This window comes from Prinia subflava, chromosome 1, assembly GCF_021018805.1.
Source record: "Prinia subflava isolate CZ2003 ecotype Zambia chromosome 1, Cam_Psub_1.2, whole genome shotgun sequence".
In the NCBI taxonomy this organism is placed as follows: domain Eukaryota; kingdom Metazoa; phylum Chordata; class Aves; order Passeriformes; family Cisticolidae; genus Prinia; species Prinia subflava.
Window position 1 is genome coordinate 135,211,031 of NC_086247.1, and position 21,103 is coordinate 135,232,133.

The 21,103-nt window shown below is 36.0% G+C and overlaps 2 protein-coding genes across 4 annotated transcripts in view; both read right to left on the bottom strand.

Annotated features, from left to right (window-relative positions):
* LOC134559093 (LIM zinc-binding domain-containing Nebulette) overlaps positions 1-21,103 on the bottom strand; it is a 252,927-nt gene that overhangs the window by 30,043 nt on the left and 201,781 nt on the right. For both annotated transcript variants that reach the window (XM_063413584.1, XM_063413574.1), the window contains exon 5: positions 3,713-3,884. In XM_063413584.1, the coding sequence (XP_063269654.1) occupies positions 3,713-3,884 (172 nt within the window). The remainder of the gene's footprint in view (positions 1-3,712; positions 3,885-21,103) is intronic.
* Positions 7,332-21,103, bottom strand: part of LOC134559080 (nebulette-like) — a 102,213-nt gene continuing 88,441 nt past the window's right edge. Inside the window, exons 16-22 of one of the 2 annotated variants that reach the window (XM_063413553.1) lie at positions 20,059-20,169; positions 18,171-18,281; positions 17,409-17,519; positions 16,432-16,536; positions 13,227-13,319; positions 9,891-9,983; positions 7,332-9,506 (exon numbers count right to left, since the gene is read on the bottom strand). In XM_063413553.1, coding sequence (XP_063269623.1) covers positions 9,369-9,506; positions 9,891-9,983; positions 13,227-13,319; positions 16,432-16,536; positions 17,409-17,519; positions 18,171-18,281; positions 20,059-20,169 — 762 coding nt within the window. In that variant the 3' untranslated portion in view covers positions 7,332-9,368. Of the gene's footprint in view, positions 9,507-9,823; positions 12,821-13,226; positions 13,320-16,431; positions 16,537-17,408; positions 17,520-18,170; positions 18,282-20,058; positions 20,170-21,103 lie in introns of those variants that run through there. The other variant, XM_063413563.1, reaches the window with a different exon arrangement.

Sequence of the window (21,103 nt, forward strand, 5' to 3'; positions counted from 1 at the left end):
TGGAAACCAGTTAAGCATCAGATATTAGAGCTCTCCTCCAGTAGCAGAACCAAAACCATCAGAGCTACAAGATCATTTTCCCCAGTTCACCAGCAGCATCCTTACGTGTGGAGATGTTGCAGTGCACACCCCCACAGCTGACAGTGGGCAGCATACAGCTCCACAGACAAGAGAGACACTACAGACTCTCCTCTGCATACAGCAGGGATCTTGCCAGTATAAGAAGAATCAGGGCCATAGCTCATCCAAAATAAATTTCTACTAATTGCTTAATTCATGTAAACTCAAAAGTATCCATCTTTCTTAATTAATATCAAAAAAAAAATGAACTAAGGTGACAATTTCAGCTGTAGAAATCTACACTGTACAAATCTACCATAGGATAAAATGATGCCCACTCCTGAACTTAAACAGTAATTCCCTGTGCCAGTATGTGCCCAAGTGCTCAAGGAGGCAAATGACATGGCCTGGAGCAGCAACAGCGTGGCCAGCAGGAGCAGGGCAGTGACCAACCCCTGCACTGGGCACTGCTGAGGCCACACCTCAAATCCTGGGGTCAGCTCTGGGCCCCTCAGTTCAGGAAGGACATTGAGGTGCTGGAGAGAGCCCAGAGAAGGGCAGTGGAGCTGGGGAAGGGTCTGGAACACAAGTCTGAGGAGGAGCAGCTGAGGGAGATGGGGATGTTTAGCCTGGAGAAAAGGAGGCTCAGGAGTGACCTTATCACTCTCTACAAACACCTGAAAGGAGGCTGTAGTGATGTGGGAATTGGTCTCTTCTCCCAGGTAACAAGCGACAGGATGTGAGAAAATGGCCCCAAGTGTGCCAGGGGAGGTTTATATATTGGATATTAGGAAAAGATTCTTCACTGAAAGGGTTGTCAAGCACTGCAAGAGGCTGCCCAGGGAAGTGGCTGAGTTACCATCCCTGGAGATATTTAAAAGATGTGTTGATATGATGCTTGAGGACATGGTTTTGTTGTGAGTTTGACAGTCCTGGGTTAATGGTTGCATTTGATGGTCCTAATGCTCTTTTCCAATCTAAATGATTCTGTGATATCTGATATGTCTAAAATTAATAAATTTTTTAAACTTTTCAAACCAGTTTCAAATAAAACCTTGATGTAAAGTATAATCAGTCAAAGCACAAATCTACCAGATCATACATTTTTACTATCAAGTTTCTTCTTGGGCAGACCTGGCTGCAAGATTTACTTCATAAACTGGAAGTAGGAAAAAAACCCCTGTCTTCCCAACCTTGTTCTTTTGCTGGTTTGAGAGGCACCAAGCTAAGTAATAGGTTGGTAGGAAAAATAGGACTATGAGGACCCTAAATATGTCATGTTTCAAATGATTAATAGCCTATATGCAAAGGAAAGAACAGGCAGAGTTAACAAAATAAATCCCATGGCTTTAGAATACATTCAGTGTATGTACATTATATATTATCTACCACAACTCCCATAAGGTGAGGCATAGTGCTAACTCCTTCCTACCAAGATAAATTAAAGCCAACACAAAATCTTTTGATAAACTATATGCTAGTCCTAATGGAGATAAATTATGCACCTACATAAAGTACTGACAGGCATGAGAAGGGGTAAGGGAATTGGTGAATGCCCAACTTGTCCTGTTTGATCATGCCTTAGTAAGTGAAAATATAAGCATGGTTTCATAGCAGCACCAGTGCAAGAGTCATTGATTTGTATTGATTTTATCCATCTCTATAATCTGAAATAACATACACAGAATCAGAATCTTGGCAACATATAACACAAATTAGTTTTAATTCCCTGGTAACTTTTGCTAAGGTAAAATAATCTTATATTCATGTGAGAATTGTGGTTCCTCTTTAGTAACAGATCCAAAGCTCACCAACATCAATTTATCTTGATGGGTTTGGAATGGCTTAGTAGGGTTAAAACTAGTGCCTATTTGCCAGAGCAGTGTCATTAATTTTAGTAACCAAGTATTTGAAAGAGTAGCTTCTCCAGTAATACATTAATACATTAAAAATCAACCAGAGGGATTCTGACACACTTTTCCTAACTGGCTGAACAATTTTCAGCTACGAGAAATACTCAGGAGAGTAATAACTAGGTTTTTCAGTTTGCAAACTTTTTTTGAGCTGCCAAGGACATTTCATGAGCAGGAAATGCTCTTTTTAAACAATTCCAAAAAAAATTAGCTGAAATACTTCAGGTTTGTCATGGCCTTTTTCCTTTAAATAGTCATACAACTTTTGCTGTTTGGCGGGCATGGGAAATTAAGAATTTCTGTGTGTTTTCAAACTGGAGTATTTTTAGGTGATAAATAGTACGAATATTTCAGTTCTTACAACTCAAGAATCTATCTCAGGGATGCCCCTCATTCCAATCTGCTAGCAAGGCTTCAGCTGCTGAACATGGGATTGCACACAGGTTCTTACACAGGGCTACAGCACACATGCAATGCAGCAGAGAGCAGGAGGTTTGTAGCATACACTGAAGAGCAAATTGCAAACTGAATGTCTCACTGCAATTTTACAGGAGCCTTTTTCTTTGGCTGCACCACAGCTATGAAAGTGAGTAATGATGGAAGATCATCAGCACCTGCCCCAGGCAGAGCTCTCTTAACACACACTTTTGGGAAATCCCTTCTCGTATAAGGCTACCGTAGCTACAGACACATAAAGGATGGAACAAAAAAGGAAAGAAATATACTTCCTTATATTGGGGTAGACTTATCTGGGGACTTTAAGGAACACACTGAAAAAGCATCTGCAAGGAATAATAACATAGTTAACCTCGCTCTAGGCAGGAGGATGGCCTAAGTGAGGCACAAGTCAGTCCACTTAATCTGTAATTTCTGTGGTTTTTGAGAAGCAAATATAAAGTCAGCCTCACTGTATCACTGTGTATGAAGAATTTTAGAGTGTTATCTCCGTATATTTTTTTGTACACAGATCCTCTGGGGTCTACATGCCTGCAAAGCACAGAAAAACAGAAATGGGACACACCAAAACAAAAGGAAATGAAAAGAAAAAAGATATTACCACTTCCTTTGCCATAGGAGACTTGCTCACTTTTAAACAACTTCAAATATCCACTGCAGATTTTAAATAGAGTTCATTATGATTATGCCAAATAATACCTTTATGCAATACCTTGTCTTTACATATAAATCTAATCTATATTCTACCCTTTGAACACCCATCCTTATCTTGGACTATCCTTCAGAACATCACTTCTCAACACTGGTACTTGGCTTACCAGAGATCTAATGAGTTAGTGTTGAATTACAGCTTGAGATATTTTTAAAGCTGTGTGAAATTGTGAAACATGAGGTGAATAGATATTTGCAGTTCCAGAGAAATTACTGACTGACAGAAGGGGAAATTTCAAGCTGGTCTGCAATATTTAAACACTGAAATCTTGTAGAATCAGTTTTAATCATCTTTCTTCTGTGTAAAACTAAGATGGTCATTATTTTGACCTTCCTTATAGAGTCAAAATCCAAATTTAAAGTATATAGTAACAACTATCCATATATATATTTTTAATTACAGTTCAAATGATAATATATCTCTCATTCATTCCCATTATGACTTCTCTAGAAGCTGTAGTTCAACCCTAAGTTTCATGGTGAGGAAAGAGAAAATGAAAGCTAGAGAGCACAAATAGGGACTTTTATCTTCCCCACAATGCTTTCAATAACAACAGTATTTAACAGCTTACCAACAATTATTCCAGGTCTTCTATCCATTTCAACAATGTGTGGATGCACTCCTTTATATGCAGCATCACTCACAATTTGGGTGTTTTTCCGTACACGCTCCGTTATAGGATCATCTACCACTGGGGTGAAGCCTCTGCCCTTTGTCTTCTCAAAATCTTCATGATATTTTACCTAAGAAAACAAGGAGAATTACATTTTTCCCCAGGTTGCAGTTGGTAGCAAATGGTTATTCTGTGCAGGAATACATACATGTTTGGTTTATGAGGCACTTATATTCTTTGACTTTGTACCATAACAGAATTGTTATACACATGAAATAGGCCGGATGGCCAGCCAAGTATTTTCTATCACCTTAACTAGTTTTTCTGATATTTTATTATCAATTTTGCATTTCTTTTCCATTGAGACTGAATTAGGCACTAGCTTAAGCAGCAAAGCATCATCTTACTATCACACAGGACACAAAACAGCCCTGCCCTCAGGAGGTCATCGGGTCCATTCCTTCTTCTCTAAGACAGGATAGCTGTCTACTGATGTAGACAAATACATCTGTCAGTAAAAATCTTCCAGTGGTAATAGTTCTAAAGAACTCAAGGATTTTCATTCACTGATAATTTTGACTTCTTGCACAGTATCATACAAAATGCATATTTGCTCTTTTCTTTCATCATATGTCAGCAGACTTTAAAAATAGATTTTTAGAAAGGATAACAGTTATTCTAAACTGCCTGCTTTAAAAAAAATATTAGAAAAAAGGACATTAGAGTAGAAAGTGTTACAGCACCAAGTGTTGGAAAAAAACCCCCAGTATTAGTAAGAGTTATAAAGGTAGTACTGCTGATTATGCATATTTACATTATAAATAATTTAATCATCTATTAATTAAATTGACAAACATTCTCACACAAGCTGATGCACACAAAATAACTCATTCCAAGAACCAAAGTCACGCAGAAACCAGGAACATGCACAGGCACAAGGTGAAGTGTGTCACCTAATCCAGTGAAATTGTGATGCTCAAATAATGTGTGTCCATTTTTAAAGGAAAAAAAATAAGAACAGACATTTAACTGTTAGAAAACTGTTTATTAGTATTTTGAAAACGTTCATTACACTCCAATGCAGTTAGCAAACACTCCCTCTACAGGCGTAAGAAGAAAATATTCCTTCCATACCTGAGGAGAGTTTCATTAGTTACCTATATTAATGGAAGGCAAAATCCAGTGGAAGTCAAGTGCCATTCCTTAGAAGGCTCTAGCCACAGGAAGAAAGTACCCTACCATTGAGATGTTGTTTTGTGTCTCTTTGACATGCCTTAGCTCAGGTGTGTCTAGAAGCACACTACGTCTACCTTTCATCTGCCTCTGATCACTGCTGTACTTGACCTGCAAAACAGCAACAACAGCACAAGGGAATTTTTTGTTTACAGTAGGAAGGATGCTGAGAATCACACCATGCAACAGTACCTTTCCAAACCACAATGCCCAACTCTTCCCTTCTTCCTTTACACTCACTCAAAGAAAGGTAAATTATTTCACAGAGAGGATACAGATGAGTTTGTATATTGGTAAGGCAAAAAGACACATTTTATTCCATCCATCACTTACTCAAAAGAAAGTACTTATTTAAAAGCTGAGCTTTGTGACTGTTTGAATCACATAAGTGAAATCATTCATTTATTAACTGAAAAATAAGATAAATACTAAGAAAACACCACTTTGACTTAGAATATCCTTAAAACATATTTGTATGGCTGATGATAAGCTACCTTCTTATTACTGAGACAGACACAGGGTCTGTTCTCAGTCTGCTTCCAGGCTGGGATACCTGAGAAACCCAGGGAATTCAATTCTTAGAAGAGGATTAATCCTTTGGAAGGCATTTTGTTCCCATTCAGTAGTTAACTCTTTACTAGCAGCACAGAGCAACATGTCTGGGAAGAATCTGAATATTTTGTTTCCTAAATGAAGGTTTGGGCTCTGGGTTTTGTGCATCAATAAGTACTGAATGTCTTACATCACATTTCTCCTGATTAGCTTATTTCGTGGCATTTTACAGACTAGTAAAAATGTAAGGTAAATTATCTGTTAAAAATAAGAAGGAAAAAGAAACACTCAAAATTCTAAAATAGTGAAAGTAGCTGATTCTGCTTATTGGTTTGGGAGTGAGTAATCTCACAGTTTTTTCTGTCTTGTTGAATTCTTCTCCCAACGGCCTTTCTTAGCTCCTACATCACACCTGCACACTGTGTTAGTTAAGATTTTAGATTTACCTATGAATCCACACTCCAAGTATTACTTCTCAAATGAGTTGTGCAAATCTATTTCAACATGCATTTGTGATGAGAAAAAACATGTATTGAAACTGTCTAAGCCTCCTTGAGATTATATATTGGCTAAGAAAGCACACCCATGAAAATATGTGGTTTGGTTTCTGTGTTTCATAGGTAAGTTTGAAGTAATGTATGAGAAAAAAAAATATGTGGTACTACATACTCTTCAAAGCCTTCTTAATTAAACAGTAAATTCTCTCAGAAAATATATTCAGCTACCTATGCTTCTGAATATAAGGCACTTTCTGGACAGAAAATTACACCCAACATAGGTTGACTTTTATCTTTCTCATTAACATAGAGGAGTATTTATTCCTGTAAATCTTGAGAAACAAAGTGAATGAGTCACTTGGAGAAATACATTTCATTTCACAAATTAAAAATTATTTTAACTCTAGAATTTTTGTGAAGTTTTTCTCTTATTTTCAACTACATAGCTCAAAAATAATTGACTTTGGTAAATACTCATGAGCATTTTAAGAACATGATTAAGATATATGCAGTTACAATGTCAGGTTCTGTTCCTTTGTCCTTAGGCATATTCCCTGACAAATCCAACCTACTTTTCACTCCTACACTCAGTTTTAAAGTGTTCATTACTTATAATTCTCTTCTGCCACAGTGATTCTGCATGAAACCTCTTCTATTTACTATCTGCAGTGACTTTGCCACTGATGTTTCACTGTTGAGGACAAACTGCAGCATATCTGGTCTTATCCTTTACCTCACCAGGCTTTTTGCACTTCTTCCTCATTCCTTAATAGAATTGTCTCCTGCTTCTTACACTACTTTAGTAGCAATTACATTTTATTACCATAAAAGCCAAGAAATATATATTATTTACTCTTCAGTATTTACGAATGGGACCTATGAAGAACTACTCAGCTCTAACACAAGTGGCATGTCACAGAATGGAATGGACACTTTCATGCTTTGAATCACAAAGAAAAAAAAAGACATTTGCACTGAGGTTAAATTCTCTTTTCCTTTTTTTTTATTTGCTGCAATTCACTCCTGCAATCTAGGAACTCAAATTTGGTAACAAGAGACAAAAATTCCTAAAAGAATGACTGACCTCTACTGACTGTCTCCTTGAAAAATACTGACACCAACACAACCACTTACTATTTTTGCCAGAATAATCAGACAACCCTGAATATGTTTGTTGCACATATATGCAGTCCATGTCCTCAAAGAATAAAACAAATCACCTCTTCAGTGAAGGACGCAGTTAGATTTCTTTGACACAAGAAACATAAAAGGAAAAGCATATCCATGTTTGTATTTCTACAGTGACTGAAAAATCTGAATGACAAAAAGATTCAAACAACTTGCCGAGCTGATATTATCTTGATTCTTCCTGACTCTCTCTATCTCAGGAGTGACACTCACAGCAGTAGCTTTGCCAGGCTGCTCTCTGTAGTGAACCTATTATTTAACAGAATAAAATATATATTCATACTATTTCAGGTAAAGCAATATCACCTTGTTTTATATAGAAATGAATTACTTCAAAGGTCATAGAGGAAACAACTGAAAAGCTAAAACGCATCTGAAGTTTATTAAAGTATATAAAACTTGATTTTTGACAGATAACCTTGAATTTTTTTCTGTACATTAATGCATTTCTGTGGATATATACCCACATATGCACAGAATATCTTGGCATTTACCAGACTGGTCCTTGGCTCTGCAGAGAAATAATTTGTATTTGGAATGGGGTTAAGCCACATAAAATGCAGTAAAGGCAAGCAAAGCACATCAAAAACTGAATTTCAGGAAGATCCACTGTAAATACATATTTGTCAAGACACAGAAATTTCATAAGGCCTCTATGTTTTAAATTTTATATACTACATATTCGAAGGTAATTAAACACAGAGGGTGCAATACGTCAGACAACTGCCAATTGAATCCAGCCTAATTTCACCATGCTTTTATTTAAACATACTGTTTAATATTCATTTATTTTAAAAAAAGAATATTCCCTTTATCACTTTGTAACCAAACACAAAGCATTAACCAAATGCACACTCAAGGCTGGATCAGGATCTAAAGCAGATAGGGGACAGGATGTGGCATTGACAAACCAAGAAATCTAAAGCTAACTCTGGCCTCACATGCTATAAAGTCAGATATTGTAAATAGCAAAAGATTCTGGCAACGAATTCATATCAATTAATATTTTTTTTATGCAAAATAAATGCTTCCATACAAAATCAAGCTCTTGGGTTTAAGTGACGAGGTGAACTGTGCAGATATGCTCATAATTCTGCAGTGCACTGTGGCAGTAAGGCATCTATTGCTCTAAGCAAGCACAACAAAATTTTGGTATGTCCACATCAATGTACTCCAATTGAAAAATTAATGTCTCACAAAAACTATGGTAAGCTTTCAAATGGATTAAATTTGCAAATTAACATTTTTAAAGGTAACATGACTATTCAAGAGTTAATGTGTCTAGAAACGGCTGAAGTTAAAGAATCTTCACTCAAAGCTACTCGAGTGACTTGAAAAGAATTTTAACTTTCCAGTGAAATTTGCACAACACAAAAATTGGTAAAAAAGTAAACTACAGCATGAGTAGAAAAGACTACACAGACTGGCTTGAATCACTTGATAAAACAGTTTTTGAACAGAATACATTTTAGGAAAGCTAGATATATCACCAATAATCCAGAAGTTGACTTAGAGGGAAAGAATTCTTGAAAATTGTGAATCAAAATTATTATGGTGAATGCAGCAGAAAGCACCCTAGGGAAACACTGTAGCTGTTTGTGGACCCATGAACCACGGCTGCTGATGGCAGCCCTCAGTGAGGAGCGTGCCTGGCCTCTCACGGACCCATTAACAGGGCACAACTTCACCAGTGCACGAAGGCAGCAGCATGTCCAGTCCTTGCCTTTGTGTCCATGCTCCTGCAAATGGTTATATCAGCCATTAAATACTAAATTCTGATGGAAAGGTTAATGATGAACCAGAAGGAGACAGGTAAGACAGCAGATGTTTGAGAACTATAACTAAATTTTTACAAAGCAAAGAAAAATAAAATTGGAAACAGATATTCTGAAAAAAAAAAATTGATCAAGATTTTCTGCAAATATCCAAGGAAGAGAATAACATCTCAAAGCATTGCAGCCATTTCTTTAACAGAATATGCAACCCTTCACCTGCTGTTTCCCAAACCAAGCAAAATCTTTTCACAATTGCTTCCTAAGAGGTTTCCAATTTCATTACTTGAATTCCAACACATTCCAATACATTAGTTTCCATCTGACTAAAGAAAAGACACCGTTTCAGAAAGCAGAACTTTGTACTCATTTTCAGCACCCAAAAATTATACAAAGTATTAAAGGATAGCAACTTCCCATGCTGACATTCTCTTGATTCCTCTTGACTCTTTCCATCTCAGGGGTGACACTCACAGGTGTAGCTTTGCAGAGCTGTTCTTTGTACTGAACCTAGCAAACATGTCAGAAGATATTACAACAGAGATTTCCAAGTAATAGAAATATCTAAGTGTGCTAGACATCACTAAAGAGCACATTGTACTTGGATGTAAAGTACCATTCTTAATAATCAATCCCATCTTTCCACACAATACTTAGTACTCACCCTCTAGAAGTTCTATTTCAAACACAGACAATTGTTATCTCAACAGGAATACTTCGCTCTCATTGCTACGAATCAAAGTGAAAGGCTAAGGAGTTTGCATTTTACCATTAATTGATTAAAATGGTCTTTGTGGACAAACAGTAGCACAAACAGCACAGACATATTCACCAAGACACAAACACATTTAATACAGTAGAGAGAAATGTGCAAGAAATGAAAATGGGACACACATTGCTAATATTCTTCTGGTTTTCCTTAACTCTCCTTAGTTCAGGTGGATCAGAAATAGTTGTTGCTTGCCGAATTTCTTCCTTGTATTTAATCTGTACAATAGATATTACAAAATATTATCAATTTAAAGAAGAGAGAGACAGGCACTAAAACACATCTATCACTTTATACTCTCTCCCTTACACATACTGCACTACTAGACCACATCTACAAACACCATTGGCCTGAAAAGCAAGTTACATTTAATTTCTAAAACAGTCTGCTAGGGTCTCTAATGTATCTTGTTTGATTCAATACAACAGAGAGTGCTTATAACAATTCTAGTGTACTAAAACTCTTACACTGGGAATATACATCACATGGGACTGTGACTACTTTCACAATAATCAGGATGCTGCATATACTACTTGGAGATCCACACCACTGTGACGATGACTTGGTCTTACTCCTAACTTGCTATGGACTCTACCAGTGCATTTCAGAAACCGAGCCTTGCAGGTGTTCCTAAAAGGGTGGATGGCTTCAAAGTCTCATTGAAGTTCTTTAAAAAGGCATGCAGACACACAGCTGAGGATGTAGTTGAGGATGGATTGTTGATGCCTTTGCAGGTGCTGTCAGATATTTACTGGTGTTTTTTCTAACATTTAATTTTCAACTCTCTTTTCAAGACATAGTACTTCTGGAGAATTCCCAGTTTCATAGCACAGACTAAACAACTTGTTTTTCTCTAAGCTCATACTTGGAAGCTGCTTTGACTGAAATTTATAAATAAATAAAACCAAACCAGCCCAAAGTACAGACCAGAAATGGAAAATTTCAGTCCAGACAGTTTAGGACTGGCAACAATACTAAAGTGCTAGAAAAAAGGGCCCTTTAATAGAGACTATTAGGTAAGTTTAAGAACTGGCAGTGCTACTTGTCCTTAAAATACTTCAAAATGTCTGTTTCTTGACTTTGAATAAGACCCCAGCTTTGTGGTATTGACTGACATTCCACAGGGGTTTCCTCACAGATTTCACACTAACAAAAACACAAATAGAATCTTCTCCCAAAGTGCTTCCTCTTCCCAGTGCTGTGATCAACCCTGCTTGCCCTTCAATACAAACAAGTTTTTAGAAGTTCTTAGTTATTTGTAGCTTCTCAGTGCAGATTCAGCTACAGTCCATGGGTCTGTGGTTTGCTTTGAAAGTTCTGTGAGATCTTGGCTTTTTCCAAACCAATCATCACAACAGGTGAGATGAGCTCAACCTCCTTGGCTGCCACCACCTTCTATTTTAGGCTTTGAAAACACTGTTCTGATGTTTGTCTCCTACACATGTGCTCTGAAAGAATCTGATCACTTGCAAAACATTATTCAATGGACGTTTTTGTGTCACTGGTTGTACTGTAAATGTTATTTTGGTGCCCTGGTGTTTCCCTCACTGCAATTTTGCTTCACATTCCACGTTCTAGATTCATTTATCCCAGAAAATAGTTTTAAGACTGTCCCAAGTTCTTCTGGCTAAATTCAAAAATACACGTAAAATATCTGAATCTAATGGATTCAAAATTGGTGTAATTTACCCTTCCCTTGGGACTCCTGTAAATTACACAATACAATTTCCCTCTTACTGCACAATATAATTTCCCTCTCACTGACATGTAATTTAAAACATTCTTGTACATTGCCCTTAAATTTGGCATGCTACACCTCTAATAAATATTATACAAGACTAAAGTAATTTCAAGTACACTACATGTAATAAAATACCTTTTGTAAAATACTAACTCTACATAAAGACTAGCAAGGTAAAGGCCATGCTACTTACATCATCCCAGTACACCACTAATGCATTTTGTACTTCCCTTGGTAGATTTTTGTTCAAAAGTGTTTACTAGCATACTGATCAACTCTTCATTTTTCTCTCTTCACCACTATTTAGGATTTCCAAAACAGCAAGAACAGTGAACTATTTTTCCACTTCACTTTGAAATGTATTGGAAAAAACATTAGAGTGAGGCTTCTCCTTTCTGTGTGACTACTCTTGAAATAAAAGTCTGTGGTAAATGGAAATTTAAAAGCAAAATAACAAAACAAAACAAAACAAAACAAAACAAAACAAAACAAAAAAAAAAAAAAAAAAAAAAAAAAAAGCCCAAACAAACAAAAAAATCACTCGTCACTCTCAAATCAAGAAAATGAACAGCTTCCCAACCAGCCAGTTTCAACTATTTAGTATCCAACTATTTCAGGATTTAGGACATATGATAGTTTGCACTGTGACTCAAAATGACAAGATGAAAAGTGACAGATAGAGTAGAAAAAATTACAAGGAAAATAGGAGCTTTTCAAAATCTTTTGGAAATTCTCTACTGACCTTACTTTGGTGGGAAATAAGGTGTTCAACACTATTCATTAGACAATGAAATTCTATGAGAATAGGTGCCCAGAGTCCCTAATTCATATTTTAACTAATATTTTCAACACAACATAGCATCATGTCTATACATTATTTTCAAACTTTACTTTTAAAAAAAAATCTAATAATCAGAAAAGTCATGTCAGAAACATAATAATTGCCCCAGAGGTGTCCCCACCAAATATAACAAAGAAGTAAACCATGCACTTACAAGGGTTTGGCTGATTGGCAGTCACTTTTCAAGTTTTTTCTGAGTTTTGCCACATATTAATAACAAGATAATGTTCTATTTGAAGAAAACAGTCATTTTGATATTTCATTTTGATTTGCCTATAAAAGTGCCAAAGACTTTGGGCATCCTTAGATAGACAACATCAATTCAGAGCTACTCTCATTAGATCCACAGATCAACTTGTCACCAGCATGCAAAGAGGCACCAACTCTCCTCCTTTTCACAGAGGTGAAGTCTGGACATAGTTTTTCTCATCTTGAAGTGCAAACTCTACCAAGTCCTATGCAACACGTGCAGCCTGTAACAGAACGTTACAAATTTTCTTTTTGTCACGTGGTGTTTTTCTAACCTGCACATGCAACTGCTGTTCAGTCTGTCATATGGGGAAATGCATCTGATATTTCTCACTCTTGAGAGACAGAACTCTTCCCTCAAATATTTAGTTAAAATATTTTCTTATTTTTCTTAATGCTCCAATAATAATCTCTACCTTTCGACACAGAAGTACCACAGTAGAGGGGAGTTCTTGCTGAGCTAGAATAGAGCTCTATATCCAAAATCCAGTGGGCAACTATTTGAATGAGATGTGTGATATGAAAAGGAAGATTTTTTTAGTGAAAAAAATGACAAAAAAAAAAAAAAAAGAAAAAAGAATTGGTCCACCTTTTAATCACATAAGAATAATTTATGTTAATAGCACTTACCGAACTAATGTTCTGTTGATTTTTCTTTACTCTTTCAATCTCTGGAGTATCTTTTACTGCTGTGCCAGCTCCTACTTCCTTCCTATAAAACACCTTCATTTCCCCAAAAGAAAAGATAATTATGAGACTGTTAGCAATGCAAATACTAATTCTCATAAAAGAGCTAGGCAATTTTCCAAGTTCCAAATTGATCTGACTATAAATCTTGCTAAGAAAGCAAATACTTTAATTTTTCATAAATAAGACTAATTATCAATAACTATGATAACATTGTTTGTTTTCAGCTGTAACCCAGATAATATATTATCATCCTTTAAACTCCCCTCAGTATTTTTAAGTATTTGCAATGACATATTTAAATTTGGAAAAAATATTAAAATTTATATAATAATCTATAAAGTTTTACAAATGTAACTTTATGCTTGAGTAATTTCATTCATTTCAATGTAATTGAAGGTGCATGTACATGTAGGGTTTGATCTGGTTTCTGTAGTCTTCAGATCTTAAAATACTGTGAGAAGTGAACAGACATTATTATTATTTCTACGTTAACAAACTAGAAAATTGAAATATTCATGGAAAAATAACCATAACAACCAGAGCTACAATCCAAGTCATGCAAATTTAGACTCCTAGGTTCCAGCCAAAAAGCTGAAGACTGTTTCTAAAAACAAAGATACACATGCTGTTTATACAATTCTCTTGATTTCAATTGTTTCAGTAAAGGATAAAAACAAAGTACATCAGTAGAATCAATCATTTGAAGTTACTGAAAGAGACAGTAAATAACTGCTTTAAAAATTCCAAGCATGGTTCCAATTTAAATAACCATGGAGCACCAGTTCATGCTGCAAGACTCCTAAAGAAGTTTTACTTGATTTTCAGTTTTTTGTGTCACAGTTGGTGCCAATCTAGTAAGTATTACCAGTCAGTGTAAAAAAGCAAGCCTGATCCTGGAGTTAATAAAATTAATCTTTATCATTTTATATTTCTGCCTTTCTTAAACTGAGATTTATTTAAGTTTTCCTAACAAAAAACCTTGAATAATAAAAACATCATTCTTGATTAATTCCTTCTACTTCTTTAAAGTCCTCCATAGCCTGGGGTGAATACTACTACCAAATATTCTAGAGAAGAGTGAAAGTCTGCAACTAATTTTTTAAATATTTAGAAAGTCTTTAACAATCTAGAATTTTGGTTTACCATGTGATAACAGAGACAGTTTATGAGGAAGAACTTGAAAATTCTTCTGCACCATATCAGTTAGAAAGATTTATATTGTGGAGTGGACTACAATATACTTTTCTCCTCTACCAAGGAAGGATTGGTAAAATGTACTAGAGACAGGATTTTTTCTATGAAAGAGATGACTGTGAAGTAAATATCCTTTTATAAATCATCTGCCAAATGAGCTAGTGAGCTAAAAGCAGAAACGATGTTATCTGCAGAGCTAGTTGTTATTGTTTGTTCCTTAAGGCAGAAAAAAACTTGAGACAAAATCCAAAAATCAGAAGACTATTAGGGGTCATTGTTTTTCTTATTCTATTTGGGCTGCTTGCAGCTGTATCCTCACTCTGTAATAATTTACCTTTATCATCTATACTTCACAGAAGGATGAGAGACTAAAACATAGAGAAAGAAGGAAAAAGGTAGTCCAATCACTACTGTAAATTGCATCCCTACATTTGGAGGACCCGGTTCACAAACAGAAATGGGACAATCACAAAAGAAAGCAAATACAAATCACCTCAAAGACAAAACATTTTATTTCTCATTATCAAGAACACTAACAAAGAGGATAATTGCCAGCCTTGGCACTGAAAGCTCAGACTGGCCTGCAGGGCTGCCAGGGGTTCAGATGCACCAGAGCTTTGCAAGGCTGGATTAAGTGGTGATACGGGTCCAGATTAAGCCTGGTACCCAAGTGTTAGTGAGTCCACACTGCCAGAGCCACTGACCTACCTGAGGACCTCATCAAAAGCTATCAAAGGCTGGAACAGGGAGGAAAGCAGATCACAGGGGCTAGCTTGGTTCAGTCTAGCCTGAGAGGACGCCAGTGACATGAAATGGTGATAACCACATCACACTGTGCTGCACAGCACCATTCAGAACCAGGAGCCAAAAGATGACAGGAAGCAAAATTGGGCCACTGGGCCTGTCAAGAGCTCCTTCTAGAAAGATGCAGCTTTCAGCTGCCCTCATTCAAAGGAAGAAAAAGGGCAAGTGATGGCTGGAGGTGTTACAGGAGTGACCACAGCCTGGAGCAGGCTCGGAGATGTATCTCCTCTGCTCTCCCCACAGGCTCTTACTCCCCTGAAGAATCCTCCTCTGTACAGGGGAGCTGCAGGCAAACACCTCTGGGAGAAACTAACTGAGTTGACTCAGTTAATTCTGAGAGCTGGAGAAGCTGAGGATATCACTAAGTTAAAGAACTTGTGTGACAGATAATACTAAAAATATTTAAGTATCTCATATTCTTTTCTCCCAAATCACTGGCTTTATTAGTATTACTTAAGTCTGCCATAAAAACCAGCCACTGACTGACCTTTTGTTCTGGAGGCTGGATTTACTCCTCTTCTCTGTTATAGTACAAGCAAAGGCAGAATTACAAACAGCAGCATTAATGGGCCCAAAAAGGAAGTGGAATTTAATACATCCCAAACTGGGCAATTTTAGAAATCTAAGCTCATAATTTATATTTAGGGATAAACTGAAACTTAAATCTAGCATAAAATTTAAAAATATACCCAGTGTAATATAAAATCATTATATATATATATTTATGAAATCTGATCTGTTCTAATTTTATACCCCAGTCTTGATGCTTAGTACATATGATAGGAAACAGATGAAAAATCTTGCATGTATAGCAAGAACCTTTAGATTTTTTTCCCCTTTTAAATAAAGTACTTCCTGGGGCTTGATGGAAAAAGAAAAAAAAAATCTACATTTAAAAATAACTGTGGCTTGGCAAGGTGGTATAAATGGTTTAGAAATTCAAAATAATAGTGTTGCACCTAGAAAAGCCGGGTATTATTTTTACTGAAAGAAATGAGTGATACAGTTTTTGCCAGGAAAATTATGGAAATGGTTCAAAGGACTTCTACTCATAAGTTCCCTATTTTACTCTGTGGCACAAGAGAGCCTATTTAAACTAAAAAATATCTGAAAAGTTACAAGCAAAGAGAGAAGCACTATTACTCACTGAACTGATGTTTTTCTGAGTACATCTTATCCTCTCCATCTCAGGAGTGTCTGGGACAGCAGAATAGTTACAGAGCATCTTCTCTGCTTCATCTTTGTACATTTTCTGGAAAAATAATTTTTGCATGTCTATGCTTTTTGGGTTCAGGATATCCAAACTGCACAAAAGATGCTTATTGCTGATGAGCCTCCTGATCCCTGTCCAGTGTTTACTTAAACCTCTCTTCTCCGTGGTACTGTTACCATTGTCTGCCCTCACACTAAAAGATAGATAATATACATATATATAATATATCCTCAAATACATAATTCATACATAATACATCCTCATATACATTTTCACCTCACTGTCAGGATGTATGTAATGTAACATTAGGTAATTAGGTAATGTGAAAAGAACTACAGGTAGATGTAAATAATTAAATTCAATTTACATGATGTAACAGGCATAAATACAAATAAGATTCAGGCAGTTAAGGCATTTTACTAAATGTAAATTAATTTAGTATGGCTATGAAAGCCTCTACAGAGCTAGAGAAGAAGTATTTTGAGCAAGGTAGGTCAAGCAGTCATTGTTACACAGAATTAAAACATTCAGCTTTTGACTGTGTCTACCTGGCTTGCTATGTCTGAAGCCCTTTTGACCCATTGTATTTCTGGAATATATGGACCAACTTGCATCCCTTTTTCTATAATCTCAGTCCCCAGATCCTTTTTATATTCTTTCTGAAGAAAAAATAAAGGCTAAAAAAAAAAACATAAAAACACTACAACTCTCTGTAAATGCTGTCTTCAAAGCTATTCTCACAGTACTGGTCACACTATAAAAATAAATGCTTCAATTTCTTCAATTTAATATTTTTATTGTGCGCTGTTTGCTTTTATCAGCTTAAGAATGTTCAAGAGGATTTTATGTTTTTAACATCTCATTGAGTTTTACTTTTAAAGTCATCTTAAAGCAATTAATTCTGTACTCACCTGGCTGACAATTTCAGAAGCTTTTTTGGCTCGTTGTATATCAAGGGTATCCATACTCACTTCCATTCCCTTTCCTTTAATTTCATTCTCCAAATCTTTCTTGTATTCTTTCTGAAAAGAGTGGCATTGGAAATACTCACAGCTGACAGCCAAATTCTTAAATTTTTCCCAATTTAATCTGTGTGATTTCATTGACCAGCATTCATTAACCAGCAAATAACTGATGATTCAACAGCACTAGTTTTGTAGAACCTATCCATGTAATGCCTGTAGTTGCTGATGAGTTTAAAAACTCTTTTAACAGACTGCTCACTTCAGATCTGATGTAGTTTTTCACATCTACCTGTCTTTGCAGCTTTGGCAGCCAGACACATGAGAATTTCTCCCTCTGCTGTGCTTTGCAAGACTGAGGCCATAATGCTTTAGCACCTCTCTAACTCTGTTTATCCTTTGGCCCTACCTAAATAAGTAGCTATTTAGACCTAAAAGCAGCAGGCCCACAGTGACCCAACACACCCCAGGCCAGGCGTGGCTCACAAGGAGCAAGCACAACCTGCAAAAGGTGATAGGAAGGTCTAAGTTCTGGGAACTCTTAACTTTCCCCCCTTATGCAACTGTCCAACTCCTTGCAGCTCAATGGATTAGCTATGCAGAGAAATCAGTGTTTTCAGTACTGCCTAGATTGGTCACCACCTGGAACTCTCAATCACAATAATTTGTTGCATTGTCAAATGGAAATCTTGCCCCAGGAGCAGTACTGACCATGCTTGCAATTTCAGAAGCTTTCTTGGCTCGTCTTATCTCAGGTGTATCTGGACCAACTTCCATGCCTTTCCCTTTAATTTCAGTTTCCAAGTCTTTCTTGTATTGCCTCTGTGAAGATAGAATTTATACATGATATTCACAAAATCCAAAGGGTCACAAGTAGATTTTTTTTTCCACAAGACACTCAAATTTAGGATTTAGAGTCAATCAAAATTTTCAAGAGTCACAGTTCTCAACAGTCTTGGTAAATTGTTGTAAGAAAAAACACATAAACTACGGGAGAAAAACTTTTAGAAGATATTCAATGAATGTACAAACCTCTATCAATGAATTTTTAATATGGCAGAGGGTGGGAGGAAATCAGCCCATGCAGCTTGGTACAGTTATCCTCTAAACTAAGGGGGAAGTTTAGCTCTGCAGAACATGGTGTAATAAGCTGGTCCTTGGTGCCAGTCTAATTGAAACACATTTTACTTTTAAGAACATATTTTATTTATGACAAGACTACATGTTAGAAATGTAATACCATACAGAATTTCTTCCAGTGAACTTCCAGATCAGGAAGTTGTAATTTATTCATTTAATAGGTCCTTCCTGAGCCGTAGCCATTAGACAAGTGGCAGTCCTCATCCGTGATTGCTGCTTTTTCCTCACAACATAAATTATAAATAACCAATAACCTGAAAACAAAATTAATGTTTCATCTTCAGCTTATCAAAGCAAGGATATGTTCCTTGTTCATCAGCAAAGTACATGCAAAAGTAATATGGAAATATTGTCTACAATAGTTGTAGGAGTTTTTTATAAAAAATATTATCAGCCAGTGGTCTTTCTACTACTATAGTAATAATCATCCTGTTTTCTATTCTAGTTCATCTCTGCCTGTGGAAAACTCTTATTTTTCAAAGTAAATGCATATAACACATATCATTTTAAAATGGCCCTTTCTTGTTTGTTAATTATTTTTAGGTTGTACATTAGTACGAAAAAGAAGGACTTTTGTACTCAATACAATGGTTTGACCACTTACAAGAACATGAACAAAAATATTTTCAGTCTTCCATCTCCATCTCACTCTGATGTGGAAATAAATGTTATAAAACAACTCTCTACTTCACAAACCACATTTTTTAAACAAGAATTGTAAATTAATCTGCAGGAATACATCATCCCTCAATTCCCCTCTTCTAAAGGTGGGGTGGCAGATGCTTCCTCTAAGCATATTGCATAAAACACCAAGGAAAAGATAATCCTAGGAGTTATAGCTATATATTCCAGCACTTCTTTACAGAGGTCAGATTGGCCCTATCCATGGCATTCCCTCTGTTTTTTATGGATATGAATATGGATATATATGTGTGTATGTGTGTGAATAAATATATATATAATATATCATAAATACAAAATTAAAATCAAATCGATTACCACATTATATATATATTATTCTGAAATGATTCCCCAAAGTCATAACATGCAGCATGAACCTCTTTGCCTTCCCTCTTCCCTTCCTACACCCTCCAGTCCTGCTGTTGCTTCCCAGAGAAGCCTTGGAAGTCTGGAAGACCGTCCAAACTCATGTGCTGGAAAAGCCTCACCAGAGCACAGCTCTAAATGCTGGATCCACTAACTCCACAATCTCCAATGACCTTTTACTTGCCTGAAAATCTGAATTATCTGTCCTGTGTTGTTTTTTGTTTTTTTTTTTTATCCAGAGCTTTACTATATTTTTCAGGCAAAACAGAAATAGCCTTAGTTTGAATAGCCTTATTCAGAAATGCTTACATTTTTCATTATAGATTATGTAAAAAAAAAAAATAGGAATCTTTTGAGCTTAACATAAAGTGAATCTTCTGTGATATTAACAACCTTGACTAGGATAACATACCTCATTTAATATCTGAGCTGCATTTTTCACTCTAATCAAATCTGGTGTATCTTCAAACACTGTCATTCCTTTTCCTTTCATCCCTTCTTCCAAATCTTTTCGATACTCTTTCTAAGGATAAAAAAAAAAAAAGAGAGAGATTTCACCACTTCTTATTTTGTGCAAGATCTTGAAAAGAAATGCCACTTATTAAACATCTGAAGGGTCTCTTTGACATTTATATGAAATATGAATTAGCTGAAGTATAGATTTCAGACTTAAAATAGAATTGGAAATTGTGAAATCAAAAGGAACAATGTTGAAAAAGTAAAAAGATTTTAATGTTGTCATCTTTTTTTTTTTTTTTTGTGCTCTTGAAAACCAGCTGTGTCCTATTCAGCACTAGCACACTGTTTAGGGGCCTTGTCTGTCTCTGGACAGGTATTTTAATTGCAGTAGTATTTGTTTTCTGCACAGTATATGCTGTGCTGCAGATTTTACCTCAGTTCCATTAGTGGCATTCCAATCAGGATGAACTCCCTAAATACCATATTAGGACCTGTTAAAACAACCTCTTGATAAATTAAAATGTAGAAGCAGTATTCCTCCCATATCACTCCTGTGCCTCCTAGACACTGCAGTGTATGGCCTATCAACACTGAGCAAGTGCAGCCTCCAGAGTCCTCAAATGTTCAGTGTAAAATTCAAAGCACACTGGAACCTGCCCACAGACATTTGGTTCTTTTTGCTCTTCCCAGCTCCTAGAGAGCTGATGTAAGCCTATTGAAGTTCAAGATCTTTAAGTTTGGGAAGGATTTTTAATTACTCTTTGCATCTCCAGATGAGGATTAGGCTTTTTTAAGCTAAGAAATTAGAAGAACATTGCACAAAATATTTATCTGAAGGATTTATATAGACATGAATTAATACTCTTAATTATATATTAAATTTCATAAGCAGCAGTGAGCTCCTTTATCTCCCTATAAGCTCTTTATTTAGATAAAGAAAACCAGATATTTTTTAAAGATGCTTCTCTTCATCATCAGAAGCATGTCCTACAACAAGA